The following is a 15,702-nucleotide window of genomic DNA, read 5'->3' on the forward strand; positions in this document are numbered from 1 at the left end:
CTGGTTAATACGGCTTTAACAAAGGTGGTTAGTTAAGTTGTTGCAGACCTGGTTTTCGACTGCAGCAGTTTTCAGCTCGAGCGTTCCCTTTTAATGCTTCCCTTTTCCACAATCAGAGTAAAACACATTTTTATTCAGTTCCTTTACAAAACTCTGCCAAAGGATGCAGTCAACATTCAACCTCCGGATTTTTAATTTGCACACTTCGACACTGAATTACGGTGTGATACTTCCCAGAAGGTTAGCGGTCAGGTAGCCGTCTGGTGTCGGCATGTTCTTTGGAATTATCAGATGTGGGGCTGGAGCTGAATTTGGTGACAGTAAGAGACTGTTCTGTCTATCAACACCTTCGACCACAGTGTAGACAGGAGCAGGGATTGGTGGGGGCGAGGTGGTGTTTGATTCATAGGGAGGTGACGGAAATGTTTTACAGGGTTCAGTCAGGTCCCCTGTGGATAATTCTGGGCTTGTTTTTCCTGCATTGAGCTCTGAAGTGTAGTCTCTGTGATCTGCATTCATCACGAGGAGCTGAAACTCTTTCTTCTCTTTCTCTACCACAATTTCGTCCTCCTTCTCTTTACTAGGCATTTTCTCCGCCTCGGTCTGTTCCTCAGGTAAGAGCAACACCTTGCCCGATGACCTCACCTCACTCACCTGGGTGTACAAAGTGTCTCTGTCTGTGACGAATGAAGGAAGCTCCCCAGAGTTGCAGCTTTGGATGGGAGAGCTTGGCTCGGAGGTTGCTGCATATAATGTCTCCTGACTGAGGGCAAGATTTGGGAACAGAGGAAGGAAAGGTGATGGTTCTAGGTCGCATGGGAGATCTGGATCGCAGCAGCTTGCATGACCTGAATCGTCATCTCTGAAGACAAGTGATAGTGGGGAGCAGTTAGAAGTCAGGTGGTGGTTCATGAGACAGTCAGTGTCCAGTTCTGTCACTCTGTCGCTTTGCTCTTCAATGTCCAGATCGATAAATTCCATCCAGGGGTCGGAGTTGTAGAGCTCCGGCCTCAAATCAGGAGGACCACCCAGGATTGATGTCAATTCCCTAAGCTTCCCACTCTGTGAGAAAGAAAATATACCAATGCACTTAGAGGCCATCATTGCAATTTAAGTCTTGTTTTTAACCTGTAGACTGTACTCATAGTGTAGAGTCATTCGAATATATATATATATATATATATATATATATATATATATATATATATATATATATATATATATATATATATATATATATATATATATATATATATATATATGTATTAGGGGTGCAACGATATTCGTATCGATATTGAACCGTTCGATACAGTGCTTTCGGTTCGGTACGCATATGTATCGAACAATACAACATTTGTAATTTATTTTATCAATTTTCCTTCTGACGATGCTGTCTGTGTTGAGCGCCCAGTGAATCTGTGTTCGACTACTCCGCCTAGGCTGCACTGTCGAGCGCAGATCCACTGAGCGCTCAACACAGACAGCATAGTCAGAAGGAAGAGCGCAGGGCAAGCTAGCGAGACAGAAGTTAAGCTCTCCTTGCAACAGGCAAATTGAACCTCATTCAGATCTGGCGTTTGGAATTATTTTGGTTTTCATGTGACGTATGACCCTGAAGGTAAGCGAGTCATGGACTAAAGTAAAACAGTATGTTGGATGTGCTACGCAATGCTCAATTACATTGGTGTGAACTAGTGTGTTAGCGCAGTTAGCTCGTTAACGTGTTTGCTGTCTAGCCCCATGCACGGAGCGATCGGCGGTAGCGCGTTAACGGAGATTTGCCGTGTTGTGGCGTTAAGGTCATTTCAACGAGATTAACCTGAAAGCACTAGTGGGAACACAACGAATATGACTGCACATTTACGCCGACATCATCCTAGTGCAAAGACAAGTGGAAGCAGACAAAAAAAAGCAAGCATGCTACTAACTTTAGCCGAGTCATTTAGACAGCTGTTAGCACATGATTCTCCTTATGCTGCTGAGAATATAGCCCAGAAGAAGCGGATAGTATAGCTTTTATTTTGGAAAGAGCCATTTCTCTGTAATAAACTCTCTTTTCCAAAGATGAGTGATTCCTCAATCAGATACAGGGCTTGCAATATCGCTAGCCCAACGTCCCGGAGCTAGCGATTTTTTCAGTCGGGCTACCAAAATCTATCTCTTCCCTGCCCGTCGGGCTATTGTAGGAAAAATATATGTCAATGCTTTTGCATTCTTTCAGAAATGTAGCTGGGTAATTATGTCATTGGCATCGGTGAGCCACTGTCAATATGTGACATATTGAAGTCGCGTTTGAATTTGCGCTTGTTTTTTTGCTTTCACTTTGCAATCGTGCGAACTGTGTATAGAGAGCGACAGCACTGATCTGTGAGTGATGATAATTTGTGCACCAATTCCTCTGACATCGTCTTATTAATCGTTAGCTTACTATGCAAACATGACAAGTGAAATCTCCCGCAGCAAGCTTAAACATGTGAGAGGTTGATCGCGCAGAGAATCGCTGAGCTTATGTGAGTGAGCGTGTAAAAGCATTTCAGTTCTGCTGAGCCAAATAAGACAGGTCAGGGTGAAGAAGTGACAGCCAAAGAAAAGCTTACCACAAAACGGAGAAGTTATGACAAATCAGACTATAAGGCAAAAAGAAAGTGCAGCTTTATGGTTTCATGGACAAAAGAATTTCTGTGGCTGCAATATGATGAGCTAAATAACCAGGGCTGCACATAAGTGGTCCGCAGGTGCGCATTCGCTGTCAAAATAAAAAACACGCACAAGGGTTAGGGTTAAATTTAAAAACTGTACTTTTGAGTTAAAATATATATTTATAATTTTAATAAATGACAAATTAAAAATGCATGAACATTTTTTTTGTATCGAAAAAATATCGAACCGTGACACCAAAGTATCGAACCGAACCGTGAATTTTGTGTATCGTTGCACCCCTAATATATATATATATATATATTTTTTTTATTTTATTTATTTTTTTGTAATTAAGATAATCAAGCTATTTTAAGTGTCACAACTTTGGATAAGCACCTTGAGAAGTTCAGAGTCAATTCCTTTAATTTTGGGTCCAGGAACAGGAGGCAAAAGGATAACCATCCACCTTGAGGAATAAATAAAAAAAGAATAGTAAATTCCACACAATGCACGGAAGAAATTAGAAAACAGTGAACACAATTGACGTCTGAGCCTGTGGTAGATTTTCAAAGTTAAGCAGCCAAAACCGTTTCAGCTTAGCATAAAAGCCTAATAAATCTAAAATGCTTACTTTTCTTGCTGTGATATGATAACCAACATCAGGATTCCCACTAAACACAAGGCACCAAAGATGAGCAAAGCCACCATGGGGAATCTTGAAACTGATGAAAACAATGGACACACACAAAAAAAAAAATCACATTAAACTTCACATAAAACGTGAAATAGTACTCAAATGTTAATTCATGACAAATATAAGATGATCTAAAACTGAAAAGTCTTTACAACACCGTTTACACCCGGTTCAAACACTGAGTCAAACAGTGAGTTTACCTTTCGATGGGATGTGAATGAAGACAGATTTGCTGAATTCTCCAAACTCTTTCCCACCGATCATTTTGCACCGAACCCGGATCTCATGATTGATGTTAGTTTGAAGCCCGTAAAGGGAGCACCTTGTACTCAAAACAGGGTCAACCTGTGGTGAAAAAATAAGGTTTCAAAGTCTGACATTTAGGTTTCCTTTGACAACAATAAAAAGATTATTACCAAAATCAGCCAGTGTGCACGCTCCCCAAAAACTTTTTGAAAATGCATCAGAGCTCGATGGGTTAAAAACAACCCCCAAAACAAATCATGCTGGATATCTGTACTGATATGTACCGGGATAAGGTGCTAGGAATGAAAGGATTTGATGGAAATGAAAATGATCAACCTACAGAGGGCCGAATTCAAAGACACATCAAAATCAAAGCAGGCAAGTCCATTTTGCCAAAATTCAACTGCAGCAACTCAAAATGATACCAGGTAGTTTGTATGGCCTCCATGTGGTTGTATGCATGACTGACACCATCATCATAACGAGATGATGGATGGTGTCCTGGGGGATCTTATCCCATATCTGGGAGTCACTGAGCTCGAAGGTGCAACCTGACAGTGTCAGATTGACCAAAACATAACTATTGGATTTAGGTCAGGCGAATTTCGGGGCCAGTCAGCGGTATCGATGTCAGGCCCACAGGCTACCCTCGTGACATTTCTGATTGTTTGGTTAGAGACATTCACACCAGTAGCCTGTTGGAGTGCATTTTGTACCTCGGCAGTACTCATCTTGTATTGATGGCCATTGCCAGAGGTTGGACTACTTGTGCAACCTCTTTAGAGTCCAGGTATTGCCGCATGCTAACAATAGTGACACTGACCCTAGCCAAATGCAAAAAAAAAAACACAATTGCAAGCAAAAAAAACAAAAAACAAAAAAATAGGAGGTAAAAATGTTAGTAGCCTCCACCAGTAAAACAATTCCTGTTATTGGGGTTGTCTCATTGTTGCCCCTCTAGTGCATCTGTTGTTAATTTTAATAACACCAAAGCACCTGAAACTGATTAACAACCCTTCTGCTATTTAACTGACCAGATAAATACCCCAGAAGTTTGAAGCGCTACTTTAATTTTTTTGAGCTGTGTATTAGATTCATGACACACCCACCATTTCCCACACACTGGAGCTGTTGTCACGGTGCTGAACTTCATACTGCAGCTTCATCCACCCTGTCTCCACACCTGAAGATGGAGGAGGCTTCCAGCTCAACAGTATGTCATAGTGGATGCCAGTCAAACTCACATTCAGCAGCATCCAGTTCAGGCTGACAGGAGGATCCGGTTGCACTGCGGAACAGAAGGTCACTTTAGAGCACTTTTTCATCAGTAAGGGGGCTGGTGTCAGGAAGTCTTCCACTGGACTGAACTAATTAATTTGTTGAGTAATAACAGACGGATCCTTACATCACTGTCCTCGACTGTCTCTTTCACTGCCTACATGAAAGCAAGCAAAGACCAGGACATTGCAAATGATTGCTGAACTTGTTTTTACAAAGCAAATGGAATACATGAACCGCTGTAATCGCATCTGCTTGGAATTTGGCTGAAAGTCATCCTGAAGCAAGATTTCAAAACCTGACATCAAGCCTTTAGTCACATTCGGCCCAAGAGAATTAGTGAAGTCAACCACTGATGGCTTGGCTCGCCGTCAATGTTCAGATTTAATCATGTTGAAACAGGAAGAGTTTTTCCCAAACAGTTGGCACAAAGTTGTAAGCACATTGTTGTAGATATTTCTATGAAAATAGGCTTAGACTAAAGAATAAAAAAAAGGGGGGGGGAAGAAAAAATGTTATGAAACTATCAGTAGATGAAAGTCATGTGTGCTCTGTGCACTATAAAGATCCTAACTAAGTGTTTTCACAACAGTAAGTGAAAAACTTTGAGCTGCACGAGGCGTTAGAGGAAAAGCTGGAAGATATGTCTCTTCTCTATTTTTTAAATGTTCCATTTATTGGCCTTTGCAAACGTCAATACAGATAAGTCCTTCATAAATAAACCACTAAAGCAGACACACAGAGAGAAGAGGTGAGAGATATGCCGCATGGCGGGGTGACGACAATAAACCAAACCTTTCAGGCTGACGGGTGAAAAACTGCATCCCCAGTTTTTCTTTTTGAGGAATACTGGATGTGTAACAATTTAGGAGTCGAGGATAACGTAAAGTGACAGATTATCAGAAATGTAGCAAGGCCCTGACCATGTAAGCGAGTCTCATATACAAGCAAGAGCATTTTATAATCAATTCTGCAGGACACTAGAAACCACTGTAGCTCTGTTAAACCTGTTCTGCAGCTCCTATGAAGCCTGAACAATATGCAAATGCTAAGACTCATGGGAGATGTTATCCATAATTGCACAGGCAATCATAGGAGGGATGACCTGAACTTTGGCCATAACCCTTTATGTTAACCAAAAATTCCCTTTTTGAAGTTTTCTCTAGTGAATTATAAGAAAAAGATCAAACAGAAACAAAATTTTGTAACAGAGCTCAAAAGTATTGTTCACCCCTGAAAATGTCATATATCCACCTCGCGTACTTGTGATGCTGTGACAGTTAAAAGTGGTGACAGTGTAACATGCGAAAACTTTACAACTGTATCTTTTTATTAGTCTTTTCTAACATAATCATTTCAGTGTGTGTAAAGAGGCAGTGAACTCACCAATGTCATTAACAAAGAAACCCTTCTCATCATAGAGGATGGTCTCATCCCTGGAGCGGAGCTGGACGTTGTAATATGTCCAGACCGAGGTGTGGTTCTGATCGAAAAAGCACTCGTTTGGCGTCTCGTTGCTGTAGTGAGGACATTCACTCCAATTTTTAGAAGACAGATGAGGGGGTCTGAATGGTGGGGGACAGGATCAGTGCATTAGTCAGTTAAGAAATCCATGAGCAGTGCAAGGTCACAAAAAAAGGGTTGTTCCCATGTATGCATGAAATGCGATTTCATGGTAATCTGCAGATAAGATTATGACCTACCCTGCTAATAAATGGCATTTTGTTCTGAGGGGAATTATAGATAATAATGAAAAGAGGCAGTATGATTAACTAATCTTTTAAATATTCTGTTTGAGTTTTGAGGAATAAACAACTGTATTATATGAACTCATCAAGTATGACATGTATGTAAAATTAAAGCAATTTATCTAGTTTTTCCTAGTTTCACAATCAAGCAACACAGCTGATAACACATAAAATACAGCCAAAGGATTCATGGGTCATGAAGGTAGTGCAGGTCGGCCTGGTGATAGTCTGGAGATGGATTGGAACTGGGATTTCCATTATTCCTCTTTTATCTTTTTATTGCATTTGCTGACAATTAGAAAATTTACTTTCCCTGTGCGAAAACGTGTGTACTTAAAAAGAGTATTTAAGGCAATAAAGCGTAAACTGCCCGAAGTTAGGCGTGTTAAACGTTACAATATAAGCTGGACTTTGCTTTGTCAACAGAGTGAATGTCTGCACCATAAGTTTAAATTTTACGCATTGGAGGTATAAACCCAGTGGCCTTGATTGACCTAAGCAGCTAAATGATGGTTTATCTACACATACAGGGAGTGCAGAATTATTAGGCAAGTTGTATTTTTGAGGAATAATTTTATTATTGAACAACAACCATGTTCTCAATGAACCCAAAAAACTCATTAATATCAAAGCTGAATGTTCTTGGAAGTAGTTTTTAGTTTTAGCTATTTTAGGGGGATATCTGTGTGTGCAGGTGACTATTACTGTGCATAATTATTAGGCAACTTAACAAAAAACAAATATATACCCATTACAATTATTTATTTTTACCAGTGAAACCAATATAACATCTCCACATTCACAAATATACATTTCTGACATTCAAAAACAAAACAAAAACAAATCAGCGACCAATATAGCCACCTTTCTTTGCAAGGACACTCAAAAGCCTGCCATCCATGGATTCTGTCAGTGTTTTGATCTGTTCACCATCAACATTGCGTGCAGCAGCAACCACAGCCTCCCAGACACTGTTCAGAGAGGTGTACTGTTTTCCCTCCTTGTAAATCTCACATTTGATGATGGACCACAGGTTCTCAATGGGGTTCAGATCAGGTGAACAAGGAGGCCATGTCATTAGTTTTTCTTCTTTTATACCCTTTCTTGCCAGCCACGCTGTGGAGTACTTGGACGCGTGTGATGGAGCATTGTCCTGCATGAAAATCATGTTTTTCTTGAAGGATGCAGACTTCTTCCTGTACCACTGCTTGAAGAAGGTGTCTTCCAGAAACTGGCAGTAGGACTGGGAGTTGAGCTTGACTCCATCCTCAACCTGAAAAGGCCCCACAAGCTCATCTTTGATGATACCAGCCCAAACCAGTACTCCACCTCCACCTTGCTGGCGTCTGAGTCGGACTGGAGCTCTCTGCCCTTTACCAATCCAGCCACGGGCCCATCCATCTGGCCCATCAAGACTCACTCTCATTTCATCAGTCCATAAAACCTTAGAAAAACCAGTCTTGAGATATTTCTTGGCCCAGTCTTGACGTTTCAGCTTGTGTGTCTTGTTCAGTGGTGGTCGTCTTTCAGCCTTTCTTACCTTGGCCATGTCTCTGAGTATTGCACACCTTGTGCTCTTGGGCGCTCCAGTGATGTTGCAGCTCTGAAATATGGCCAAACTGGTGGCAAGTGGCATCTTGGCAGCTGCACGCTTGACTTTTCTCAGTTCATGGGCAGTTATTTTGCACCTTGGTTTTTCCACACGCTTCTTGCGACGCTGTTGACTATTTTGAATGAAACGCTTGATTGTTCGATGATCACGCTTCAGAAGCTTTGCAATTTTGAGACTGCTGCATCCCTCTGCAAGATATCTCACTATTTTTGACTTTTCTGAGCCTGTCAAGTCCTTCTTTTGACCCATTTTGCCAAAGGAAAGGACGTTGCCTAATAATTATGCACACCTGATATAGGGTGTTGATGTCATTAGACCACACCCCTTCTCATTAGAGAGATGCACATCACCTAATATGCTTAATTGGTAGTAGGCTTTCGAGCCTATACAGCTTGGAGTAAGACAACATGCATGAAGAGGATGATGTGGACAAAATACTCATTTGCCTAATAATTCTGCACTCCCTGTAAAGTGTTTCTACTGTGTTTTTGCTCACTTAACAGGCTAAAAATACTTCTATTCTAATACTTTAAAATCATTTCAAAGGCTGCAAACAACTGGCGTTTTCCTCACACTACATATGTGTAGAAACTCTTTAAAGCTGTGCTTAAGAACCTGCAGATGTGCGAATGCCTGTACAAAACAGGCACCTATGTCCCATGTTTTTCTTCTTTTTTCCCCTTCCTAATCTTTCCCAAAAAAGCACTCTGGTAGTGATGAGAGATATTTTCTTCTTACACATTTATAAAGTAGAATAAGCGGAGAGCTCTGGGATCAGAGAGATTCTGGAAAGGGCCAACATTCCATCTGCAACGGAAAGTCATCATGTCTGAGGAAGCACAGCCAGTGAGGTGTGGACGTCCCTCAGAGAGAACTGAAGGAAACGGGGAGAGAGGAACAGAGGGGATGATTACGCATAATTATCTTTAATACAGCAAATATCTACTTCTCTTTTCTTTTCCTTGTTGCAAGTGTTATAAAATCTTGTTGCTTTTGAGGATTGCAAAGATACACTTCAGTGACAAGCTAATAATGGTAATCTAACTCCACTGAGGAGCGCAGCCACAAGGCGAGTATCAGCAGTTTCCTGGAAGTCATTTTATTGCTCTTTAAGAGAAAGCAGCAGCTGGAGAGTTCAGTGCCACGACGCTCACGGAACAAGCTATTTGCTTTTGCCTTACCTAGAAACACAGTTACACAGAAAGAACCTCCGGGAATCTGTTTTACTGCCTGAATAAACTCGAAACACGTGTGCAGAGAGCACATTTCTGCAGTTTCCTTACGATACTCTGTCCCAGATCCTGTCTGTGTGAACTGTGATCAATGCAAAGGTGAAAAATGTGAGCATAATGTGGTTTAACTGGTCTTTTCTGTACAGAATGAAGAAAAACATATTTAATGCAGAAACCAAAGTTTAACTGGTGCATAATATTCAGTGCATATAGTTAGTAATTTAGCACTGCTTCTTTTTCTCTTCAAGCACTGATGTGCATGCTCAACACGTTCAACCATGAGGTCATTTTGCCCCTTTATTCAATGCTTTCTGCAACACAGTAACATAACATCACTTTAAACATTTGTTTAAACAATACTGATGACGCCAAATATCTACTGCACTCTGCAAGATATGCGTGGGACTTTTCTTGTGGTAGTCATAAAAACTGATTTGGACTTGGCTTGGCAATTTGATTGAATGTGGGCAGTTTCCAAAACTATGTGGAAAAGATTAGCAGGTTTTTTTTTTTTAACCCTAAAGCACAAACGTGTTGTTTTTCAATTTACTGCAAATGCTGAACTCATATCAAAATGCTGTGTATATGTTCACATTCACAATTTATAGTTATGCAAACGTTTAGACACATATATTTAGCATATATATATATATATTATATAGAACCTTTCTGGGGATTTCAAAGTACTTCCCAACAGCAAATAACAAATAAAAAGACAAATATTAAAACACAAGAATGTGTGTGCCGGTTCTCAGTCATCCAGGTCATGGTAGTCTAAGGAAAGAAGGTTAGTGGACTTCTTTAAGTTTCCTGAAGTTTCACCTCTCATCCAAGAAGCTTCCTCAGTTCTAAGTTCAGTCACCTTCTTTCCAAGCTCCTTAGATCTACTATGACGAGCTCTGAAAGTGAACACCAAGGCCTTAAACTAACTTTCAGTGCAAAGATGACACAAAATGGGTGTCGCACGGGACACCAGAAACTTTCAGTATTTAACTAAAAATCCACTAAGTCTGTCTGAACCTTCACAATACGTTACTGTTTAAATGAATACATGCTCCTCTTTACTTGACGTCGTGGCCCCTATAAAGGTAAAATGGCTTGGAAGCTGCTCTCAGCCATGGTTAAATGACTCTTTACGTGCTCTACGACACGTTTGCCGCCAAGCTGAAAGATGGTGGAAAAAAAGATAAGCTCCAGGTGTTTTTTGATATCCTTCGCAGGACCCGCCTGGAATTTCAGAAATCTGTTAAGTTGGCTAAAGTGGCTTTCCTGTCGGCTGTCATTACAAATAACAGTCACAATCCACATTTTTTGTTTAAAACTTTTAACTTATTGATTAATCCCTGTCCTGAAATGCCTAGATCGTCTGCCTTAGCTCTTTGTGAAGAATTTTTAAATCATTTTGCAGGCAGAATCTTATCTCTAAGAGTCTTGCACCCGCCTGTGATGAGTCAGGCCCCAGCTTTACGATGCTCCACTAACCTCAATCAGTTTCATCCAGATTCACTCCATACTCTTAAGGGTATAATTGATCACCTAAAACACTCAAACGCTGTTCATGACATCCACCCATCTCGCATTATTAAAGATGGGTTTAACGTTATCGGGCCCCATATTTTATCACTAATTAGCCTGTCATTGTTATCGGGCTGTGTTCCGGCTGCTTTTAAACATGCTGTAGTGCAAACTATACTCAAAAAGAGCTGCCTCGATCAGAAAGATCTTGCTGACTTTAGACCTATTTCCAAACTCCTGTTTCTGTCTAAAATCCTAGAGAAGATTGTTCATTCCCAACTTATCGGGGAAAATTTTCAGTTAATTTAAAAATAAAAAATTGTATTTAGCAAAGATTCCCAAGGGTAACAAGTATAAAGAGAACAGCATAGAACCTAGCACAGACCCTGGGGGGACACCAGAGGTAACAGGGGCAATGGAGGAAGAGTGGGTACCCATCGTAACAGAAAAGGACCTTTCGGATAGATCAGATTTAAACTACCTAATGCAGCTGATTAAATTCGATTTTTTAAATCTCGATTAAAAAAGTATTTATTTAGCCTTGCCTTTCCTGCCTCCTAGACCCTGCATTTTTAAGTGTACTGTAACTTATCTTTTTTTGCTTTTATTAATGTTTTTATGATTTAACCTTCAGCCTTTCGGCTCGTGCCTACTATGCCTGCTGTATCATTGGTTAGTTAGTTAGTTTCATTTTATTATTGTATTTACTTGTATTTATTATTGCTCTTAATTGGTTTCTGTGAAGCACTTTGGCATATATCTGGTTTTTAAATGGGCTATATAAATAAAATTGTATTGTATTGTAATTGTATTGTTATCCAGAATCCTGCAGTGAAAGCACTAACAGAGACTAGGAAAGAGATCACATTTCTTCCATATCATCATTGGCTGCCTGCTAAATCCAGATTTGACATTAAAGTCCTCCTCACATACCAAGTTCTTAAGGACCAGACCTGATCGTATCTCAAAGACCTCATAGTATCATATTATCCCACTGGAGCAATTCTCTCTCAGACCGCTGGCTTGCTTGTGGTTCGTAGAGTTTCTAAAAGAGGAACGGGAGACGAAGTCTTCAGCTATCAGCTAAACTCTCAGTTTAGGTTCAGGAGGCAGGTACCCTCTCTACTTTTCAGATTGGGCTTTAAACTACAAATCTGGAGGACCTCCTGTGATTTTGTGCTGGGCACCTCACCCCTATTCCCCTCTGTCCTTGTTTATCATCATATTTTCATAATGATGATAAACCATTAACCTTGTGTCTTTTCCCCCATGAAGTCTCACTTGCTTTGTTCTTGTTCCTTCCTGCAGATGTTTCGGTTTCCGGAGCTTTGTGTTCCCGGTGTGTGTTTAATGAAGCCTCTAACCGACCAAATGTTTCCTTTGTGTGCTGTTTGTCATCACTCTCTGCTAAACTTCGCACCTTCCCCTCGCTTTCCAACTAGTCGCACCAGATGGCTGCCCCTCCCTGAGAGTCCACCACTGTGCAGCTCAGAGCAAGATCGGCAACGGTTTTCTCCAATATTATAGAGATTTTACCTTAAAACAAAATGCTGTTAACTGGTGCTACAATTTTGGGAGCTCCTGGTTTACACTTTGTTCCTTTTTTTTTTTTTTTAAATGAAAGGTTTTCAGTTTTGTTCATATTGTTTGTGATTTGTGTATCATCTCCACAGGGACCGTAGTCCCTGCATTTTGTTTGGTTATTTTTAGGTTTGGATTCTCTGTGTCTAGTTTACTGTTTGTAGAGCAGTTTTAATTTAGTGCCTCGTGTTTAGAAGTTTTGACATGTTTATTTTCTGAGCTTCCCTATTCAGTCTTTATGGTGTCTTGTTTTTCTACCTTTGTTGTTTGAGTCTTCAGGTGTTATCTTTATTTACTGATGTCTTTACAGAGTTTTTGTTTAGTTAGTTCCCTGTTTGTCTTCGTCTTTTAGTGTTTCCTCGCCCCTGTCTTCTTGTGTAGACATGTTCAGTATGTTTTCTTGTCGCACTTGGTAAATGTTTGTATTCTTTTCTGTTTGCTTCCTTTAGAAACTGTGTGCACTTTTACTTCCTACCCTTGCCCTTTTCTGATCGTTCTCAGCTGTTTTTTATTAGCCCTTATGTGTCTCCGTATAAAGGCATCCAATCCTCATTTTTGTGGTTGTGTCATGTGGTCCTCCACCTGTTTACTTCCAAGCGTTCCTAGTTTAGTTTTGGATTCTATTTTCTCTTTATTTTGGACTCTTGCTGTTAGAGATCTGCATGCATGAAGGTATAAATAAAACAGCCCGCCTCTCCGCTTTTGGGTTCATCTTTTTTAATAATATTTGATATCAAATCAGGGACGTGGGAATTAAAAAAAACAAAACAAAACAAGGTAATTAGTTTTGCCAAATAAAAAGGCACTTTTTAATCCACATATGCACAAAACTTATAATTAAGGATGTTGGCGCTTCAGCTGATTTTTCCTGACTTTCACAAAACAAATCAGCAGCGCTGATGGGAAGAGTGACTTTTTGGTCTTTTTCCCTCCAAGTGAAAACCAAATAAAAGCCGGTATTATGTCATCTTAAAAACAGTTAAATTTTGTGTGTCCATCATGTCCTTTTACACTATATGTTGGTTTTTTATTATTTTCCTGAATTTTATTTTATTGTACACTGGTCAAAAAAATCCAAAGGAACACTGGATATCTACACTGATATGGACTGGGCAATGTGTTAGATTTGAAAGGATGCTACATTGTTTGATAGAAATGAAAAGAATACACAGCAGGTTAATCCATTTTGCTGAAATTTCATTGCAAATGAAAATTGTATTCTGTAGTCTGTATGGACCCCGTGTCCTTTATGCATGTAGAGACATTCACAACAGCAGACTGCTGAAGGTCATTTTGTAGTTCTGGCAGTTCTTATCCTGTTCCTCCGTCCACAAAGGAGCAGATACCATCCTGCTGATGGGTTAAGGACCTTCTACAGCCTTGTCCAGCTCCTAGAATTAACCGCCCGTCTCCTGGAATCTTGAGTCTGTGCTGGGAGACACAGCAAAGTACATCTTGTATGTTGGGGCTATCTATTTTGTGTATTTTGTTGACTTGGGTGGTTAAAAGTGACTTGCTTTGGCTAAATAGGGCGTGTATGGACAGCAGTCTGCATGGGAGAATGGGGATATGTTTGTGAAATGTCAAGTAGGTGTCCTTTTAAATAGAAAGCTGAGAGCTTTTTTTTTTTTTTTTTTTTTTTAAAAACAAAACAAAACAGGCTGTTAGGTAAACACAGCAGTAGAGCCGCAGGCAGCTGACTACATCAACATGTCCGAGAGGATAAAACATGAGATAGAAGTGTGACAATGAGATGACTCTGAGAGGCAGCAGATGAATAGCTTTGGCCTGCTTCAGAGAAAAAGCCGTCACGGGTTAAGAATGACCTGTGTATTCGATCCCCTGCTCCTCCTTAGAACTGTGTCAGGATTAAGAGAATAATTAATTTGACACTCAGCTATGTGGTGGATTCCTGTAGCTCAGTTTAGTGATAAATGAAAACATGGAACATTTCTTTGAGTTGGTATGCGCTTGAATGTGAGCGTTCAAGAACATTACTTCATATTAATTATTATTAATCACTCTTAAATTGTAGGCAGGGCCCCACTGACGGTAGGCGGAGCAATGCAGATATTTGTTTTTCCTTTTTTAAAAGAAAAAAAAAATCAACAAATAAGAACTTTCTGATGCAATTGCACTTAAAGTGAAATTCAACTTTGATCTCCTTGTAATGTTAATCATTGACAGAAATTGTGTGTGTGTGTGTGTGTGTGTGTGTGTGTGTGTGTGTGTGTGTGTGTGTGTGTGTGTGTGTGTGTGTGTGTGTGTGTGTGTGCGTGTGCGCGCGCGCGCCTGCGTGTGCCTGTCTCCGGGGGGGTGTTGTAGATCCTTTTGTATAAATGAGTAACTTGCAGATTTGCTGATGTACTTTGGATCACTGACACACTTTTGCAGTCAGACACAATATTTTTGAATACAAAGGACTTCACGGACAACTCAATGACCGCAAGATGCCCAAATCACCACCCCTCCACCACCATGCTTGATAGTTGGTATGAGGTGTGGTGATCTGCATGTATTATGGCAGGACATTGTTCCAGATGCCTTTGGGTTTGTTCAGATGCAACTTAGATGCAAACCTAAACCATGCTGCCATGTTCTTTTTAGAGAGAAGAAGAGTTTTCTTTTTTCCAAGAAACCCTTCCAAACAAGCTGGACTTGTTCAGTCTTTCTCTAATTGTACTGTCAAGCATTTCACATGCTAACTGAGGCCTGCAGATTTTAGGATCTAGCTCGGGGGAGGTTTTACAGTTTTTCTGAGTATTACACAGTATGACCTTGGGGTAGAATTGCTGGGTATCCATTCCTGGAAAAAAAAAATTCTGGCATTGTGCTAACATGAACCTGGATGCTCCAGACCGGCAACATGTCAAAACCTCTTCTTTTTTTTCCTTCTTTTTTTTACCCCCAAAAAAGCTAGTCACGCTTGTTAATAATGGAAGCAGCAAGGATGTACTTAGTTTTTCACTCGGTTTTTCACATGACTGTAGTGCCGGCATGGAAAATCTTAACCTTGGAAAGAGTGATATACTGTAGTTTGATATACACAAAGTCATCTTGTAAAGTGCGTAATTTCATTCAAAATGCAAAAATAGCTATCTGCATCTCATGTGTTGACCCTCAAACGGTTTTCCTCGAATGTTTCTGACTCGAAGT

At 40.2% G+C, this 15,702-nt stretch overlaps 1 protein-coding gene across 2 annotated transcripts in view; it reads right to left on the reverse strand.

Moving 5' to 3' along the window:
• Positions 1–15,702, reverse strand: part of ghrb (growth hormone receptor b) — a 31,614-nt gene continuing 15,912 nt past the window's right edge. For both annotated transcript variants that reach the window (XM_040000927.1, XM_040000928.1), the window contains exons 3-9: positions 8,957–9,092; positions 6,245–6,423; positions 4,690–4,868; positions 3,535–3,679; positions 3,272–3,362; positions 3,037–3,106; positions 1–1,062 (exon numbers count right to left, since the gene is read on the reverse strand). In XM_040000927.1, the coding sequence (XP_039856861.1) occupies positions 217–1,062; positions 3,037–3,106; positions 3,272–3,362; positions 3,535–3,679; positions 4,690–4,868; positions 6,245–6,423; positions 8,957–9,092 (1,646 nt within the window). In that variant the 3' untranslated portion in view covers positions 1–216. The remainder of the gene's footprint in view (positions 1,063–3,036; positions 3,107–3,271; positions 3,363–3,534; positions 3,680–4,689; positions 4,869–6,244; positions 6,424–8,956; positions 9,093–15,702) is intronic.

The sequence above is a fragment of the Simochromis diagramma genome, unplaced genomic scaffold (assembly GCF_900408965.1).
Source record: "Simochromis diagramma unplaced genomic scaffold, fSimDia1.1 OVJJ01000596.1, whole genome shotgun sequence".
NCBI lineage: Eukaryota > Metazoa > Chordata > Actinopteri > Cichliformes > Cichlidae > Simochromis > Simochromis diagramma.